This window comes from Coenobita brevimanus, chromosome 59 (genome assembly GCF_032717465.1).
Source record: "Coenobita brevimanus isolate Jiangsu-jjx chromosome 59, ASM3271746v2, whole genome shotgun sequence".
Taxonomy (NCBI): domain Eukaryota; kingdom Metazoa; phylum Arthropoda; class Malacostraca; order Decapoda; family Coenobitidae; genus Coenobita; species Coenobita brevimanus.
The window spans coordinates 29544653-29550652 of record NC_137012.1 but is presented as its reverse complement, the minus strand read 5'-3'; the positions used below and the strand labels follow the sequence as shown (position 1 = coordinate 29550652).

General features: G+C 37.9%; 1 protein-coding gene across 1 annotated transcript in view; it reads left to right on the top strand.

Annotated features, from left to right (window-relative positions):
• Window positions 1-6000, top strand: part of LOC145402826 (uncharacterized) — a 44399-nt gene that overhangs the window by 16084 nt on the left and 22315 nt on the right. The window contains exons 8-9 of the mRNA XM_080274735.1: window positions 1-37; window positions 181-358. The exon at window positions 1-37 is cut by the window's left edge and continues 2241 nt beyond it. Coding sequence (XP_080130861.1) covers window positions 1-37; window positions 181-358 — 215 coding nt within the window. The remainder of the gene's footprint in view (window positions 38-180; window positions 359-6000) is intronic.

Sequence of the window (6000 nt, the reverse complement as noted above, 5' to 3'; positions counted from 1 at the left end):
GCCTGGGGTGACTGGCACTTACTTTTCACATTTTGAGGTGGGTTTAGATTTTAACACTTTGACTGTTAGAATTTTCTCAGTAGACAGGAAGTCATCATTATATGTAACCATTTCTTATGTCCTATAGACTCAGAATGTGATACAATTCAAAATAAAATACAGTGTTATATCACTCCATAGGCTAATACAGACCCCGGGCTGGACATGGGTATCGATTTGGGGAGTGGTGTGGAGCTGCGTCAGGGGGGGCGGGGGCGGAGGGGGGTGGAAAAGAAGGACTCAGGCTACTACTCCTTCGTGACTGAACATCCACCCGTCAGCCCACGCACCATGGGGGAAGGGGTCCGGCACACAACAAGTAAGTGCATGCAAATCTGGAGGAGCATCTATTCATGTCATTGTCTCCGTATATATCCATCTGTCTGTCTGTCTAACTATCTCTTTTTATATCTGTCTGTCTGTGTTTTTGCCTTTCTATATACAGCATTTGTCTATAGCGAGACATCTTAATCCTGTAAGGGGTGACCACAAACAAATCACCTCCATGGGCATACAGGGAAAGCAAATCTTCATAACATTTATCTATTATTACAGACCATTTTTTTTTATGTGTTTTGTATTTTTAATATCCATTGCACTAGAAGTAAGTGCCCACACATCTGGAGAGTCATAGTTGAAGTAAGTTAACTATTTTATGAGATATTATTATTCTCCATAACAGTTGAGTATTGTATTATAACAGATCATTTTGTTGTGTACATTTTGTTATACTAAAGTCTTGAGTATAATTATGTACTGTATTTTTAATTTTTTATTCTTGCTTCCTCCAGACAGTTTTATTCATATTAGGGGAGACATTTTGATGTGAACGAGATAGTAACAGTAGCAGTAGTAGAAGTATAGTAGGTGTTGTAGCCCCAGGTTCATTTGAAATGCGAACCCAATGGACTGTAGGTGGAAGTAGTCCTCCTCCTGCAGCTCACCATCCTCCTTTCAGGAGATAGGGAGGAAGCGGAGGGATGTTTGTATAACCAGGTAGCTCCACCACACAGTTATATCACTGCCACCACTTGAAGGCCCTCCTTTCCAGCACCAGTGAAGGAGTTAATGAAGGCTATGTCTAACTGCCCTAGTGAAAAATGCCCTCCTAAGCAGAATACATCGTTTGGTTACTGCAAGAATATAGCACAAAAAGCTGTGTGATTAGTTTGAGGAGTTTTATTATTCATCACGCTACAAGTAAATGGCTTCAGGTTCGAGTTAGTGCTACAGCGTTAATTGAGGCTTCTGAAAATTTGTCCTTGTGGCTGAAGTGTGTGAGAGCTTAAAATCTCTTTACCCCTTCAGTTTGGTTTTGCTGCATTTTATCTTATTCTTGTCACTGCTTGGCCATGTGCAGATGATGGAATATGAGAGACTGATTGGAAGACTGTATGTGATAGAGATGGAGGGGGGGAGGGGGAGACCAGGGATAGGATGGAAGGTTGGCATGGAGAGATATGCGAGGGGGGATGTGAGTTGAAGGTAGGGCAATCAAATGCCAGCAGACTGGGTGACGTGGAGGCGATTTGTTTATGGCAGTCCATTACAAGATTAAGTTGTATGGCTATAGTTAGAGACAGAGAGTCACTGCCACATATTCTTATTCATTTTAGGGAGCCCCATAGTACAGTAATGGACTGGTGAGGTTATATGAAAGCAATGTCTAACCGTGTGCAGTAGAAAAGTCTTTCCATAACTGGATAAAATCATATGGAGGTAACAAGAACAAACAGCAAGATATTGCCATGTTAAAAAAGATAAAGGCTGGTTTGAAGAAATTGGTAAGTTTCAGCATACCTAACACAGCTACTTTTTATGCCAGATTCTAAGATTCGTAAGTTACTGAAGTAAGTATTTAGAAAAGGACCGTTGTTAGCACTAATAAGGCATTTATAGTATATATGAAGTGCTCAGACAAGGAGGGAATGTACTTGCCAAATTAAATCATGATCATCATCCATCCATCCATTTTTTTTTTTTTCTTTCTCTTTTCCCACCTGTAGGTGGGGTGAGACAAGGTACAGAAATCCTTTTCCTGGCTTTCTGTACCCTATGTCACCCCACCTGTAGGCAGAAAAAAGAGAGAGGCAGGTTTATAATGTTGATGATGATGATAATGATGATTAATTTGACTCTTACATCCATTCTTTTCCAGAGTGGCTCCAGTGAACTTTGTAGGAATTGTGAACTGTAAGATGTTAATGAGCATTACCGTAATCTTGCTATGAATAATTATGATATCAGTGTGCAGAGGGTGATGTAGAGAAATACAAGCTAGGGACAAAACTATGTTCATGACTGTTTTCTTCACTGAACTTCTTCATTCCTCTGAAGAAGCTCTTTCGTGAAAATGGTCAGGAATGAAGTTTTATCAGGTGGTCTGGTGGTTCGGTTGCTCCAGTCAGAATAACAGTCTTGCACAGGTTTGATCCCTAAGAGGTGACTGGAGGTTTCCTGACTATGTCATGCCATCATGGGAAGTAAGCTGGTCATCAACCATATGTGTCGTGGACTTTGGCAGCCTAGCCTCAGGCCCCCCACACCTTGAGGGGTTTATATAGGATTGGCTGCTACTGTACCTAGCTCATGTTTCTGTATTTTATCCTTCTGTACCTGTCCTTATTTCTCTCTATGTGTTTTATATTGTTTGGTTTAATTATGTTGCAGTCTTGTGGCAATTGCTACATTTATTGTAATGCATTGTGGTGAGATGGTTTGATTACATTGTAGATTGGCAGTGTTCATTAACGTTTTGATAACTTGTTATAGCTTTGAATTCTACTTCCTTTTTATCCATTAATCCTCTGAGTTGCAGGAGAGGGATGCCTTCATGTGGTGGCACTGATATAACTGGGTGGCACCACTGTCCATTTATACAAATATATTTGTTCCTTCCCAATACCCTAAAAGGAGGAAAATGGATGGTAGGAGGAGGACACCTTCAGCCTGCAGTCCACTGGGTTCACTTCAGATGAACCTGGGGTCATAACTACTACCACAAATACCACTACTACTGTTACTGTTACTACCAATACTAATACAGTACTAATACTTATTATTACTACTCCACTGAACCTGGAGATGTCTTCATTTTATATTTGCCTTCTCCTGATTGTTTTATTCAGCTTAGGATAGACTCTTTGAGAAGGAGGCATTAGATATGCCTCATTAAGCTCCTTTAGCATGAGAGAACTTTCCTATGCTGAATAAATCATCTGTAAGCAGCAGGAATAAACTAAAAAGGACATAATTGCCATTCATGGGGTTAATGTCTGTGCTTGTGTGTGAATCTTGCTGTCATTAGGTATTGTGTTCTGTAGTTTTTCTTTTTTCATTTTCTTTTTTTAACACATGACTGTTTATTTATCCCTGACTTACATTATAAATTGTGGTGTTGTTATCATGCTGTACTGTACATTCTGTTTGGTTATTTTGATATAACATGTGCTACAATACATTTTGTCACTTTCAAGTCACCAGATGTTATTACTATATCTTCAACCTTTTTTTAAGTTTTGCCTCTGTAATCATATTTCCTCTTGACTTGATATTATTGATGTTAAATTCATATATGCCAGATAGTAATTTGTTTTTTAAATATCCAGAGTCTGAGTCATATTGTGTCAGTTTTTAATATGCTATTATCATGAAAGCTGATTTTCCCTTTCTTCAAATTCTTCCCTATTTCAAAGTGTCCTTTGATAGTTTGGTGATATATATGTACTTTATTTGCAAAAAGAATTCTTATGAGAAAATAATTTGCAGATACAAACACAGTGTCTGTCAGAAAATGTCATTATTTTATATGTCTAAGAACTTTGCTGTTTTTCACATTTTAGCTGCAATTTTTTCATTTGCTATGAACAGTAATGTGCAGTGACATACATATCATTTATATTATAGACTAATTTATCACTCACTGATAATTATCATTCATTAATTAATCCCTTACTTTGTATTACATTGTGGTTAATGTATTCACTGTTCATTTGCACTGCCTATTTAATATACTGACTATTCTTTCTTATTTATTCCTGATCATTGTTGTTTGCAGGCATGATAAGTCTTTTATGACATTCACCTGACCCTGAGTGTGAAGGTAACATTGGCTGTTTGGTCCTTTACCACTCTGTAGGAGAAAAGTATTAGAGTCTGTCCACCTTAACTTGGCTGAGATTTTTGTCATATTTTATTTCACATAGCTCACTGGCAAAATAAGATAATGCTGTTAAGGTGCAGCATTCAAGATGAAGAGATTGCAAATTAGGCCAAGTTAAAATGGGCAGAGGATAGTTCTAGGCCCGTTAGAGGATGATGATAGAGGATGCTCAACCATATTTGTGATTGATTCCCTTTAATAAGCAAGATTTGATTTTGCAAGAAGTTGACATGGAAAGATTGTGCACTCACCTCCTTGCCATTCTTGCTTGAAATAAATAGTACAGTATATGGACTGGCAAGTAAGCCACACATGGTGGTGCTGTGTACCCTGGGTGGAGCAAAGCAGTTGTGGCATCCACTCAAGAGACAATCCTTCTCATACCTGTATTTCCCTGCACCTCACTGTGGGGAAGGACCCTGGTTTGACCCTGGTGTGGGGGTCTACCACAAGGAAGTGCTAGGGTCCTACACAGTTGCTTACCTGCGATCACTGGGACTGCTCAGCCAGAGAGACAAGAGTAAAGCAACAACATCAAATAAAGACCTTTAATAAGTTTGCTCTGAAAAGGAAGATTTGTTTTCCTAGGAATAGCAGAAGATGCGAGAGGCCTCTGCACTATCTTGTCTTGCCCTTCCTGCAGAAACAATTGTAGTTACAACTGGGAATTGATCATAACGTTCGTGAATCTGGCACGTTCTCTATAAAGAATGGGATTTGTTTTAGGTGTATTAGAGGAATGGATGTAGAAGGAAATTAGAGGTGAATATGAACTAGATGAAATGTGAATTGGATGATTACACTTTTATAGATTATTAGATACTGGTTTAGGTTTGGATTAGAGCCTATTAGAAGTGATTAGACAAAGTAGAGAATATGTTGTTGTGAATTAAAGTCAAAACAATAATGGAATGAGAGTGAGGTAAGGGCATATTGGGGAAAATTAGATGTGAATTAGAGCTAATTAAGAATGAATTAGAGAAATTTCTTTTATGAGTTAGAGTCAGTGGGTTCAAGGTTGCTGAGGGTAGATATGGGGGAAACTGGAATAATGTAGTCAGATTAAATTTAGGGATGAACTGCATCCTATTTTGTAACATGTAGATTTGCATGTATTATGGCAGATTTTGATTATTCAAAGCTTTATTACATCATATTATAAACAACGAAAAATCAGTCCTGATAAACAAATTACCAGTATTATTGCCTGTAATGCTGAGTAATTAAAGATTCTGTTTGTCAGCTTAGGAAATAGCTATACTCATATTACTCTGACTTGGCACAGATTTTTGTCCATTTGCCACTTATATGATGTATATCTGTGGTAGAAAAAGTCAGTGCTACTGCATTAAGTTTTTCCCTGTGTTTCTTCATAACTAGCATCAAATTCTAGTGTTAAACCATCGTTACAACTTGGCATTCAAGTTGGAGAGATGACAGTTTTGGACCAAGTTAAAGTAAAAACAGTATAGTGTCTTGAGTTAATTGTGCAGTTGTGAACACAAAGACCGATCCACTCCTTAATGATGAATAGTAAGACTGTGAATAATGAGTTTTGAAACCCAGTGATGTGATCGTCAGAAACAAATTGACTTTTCAAAATATTGTTTAAGAGTTTCACAGTTTTTCAGCTAAAACTTAGATTGTAATTCTTGTCTGCAACTGTACACATTTAATCAAAAGCTAATGGGACCAAGTAAAAGTAACACAATGTGGAAGGCTGTTGACAGACTTAGCATTCACAGTACAGAAGGGATTGGAGAAAATCCTAATGCAACATAATACACATGTTGTATCTT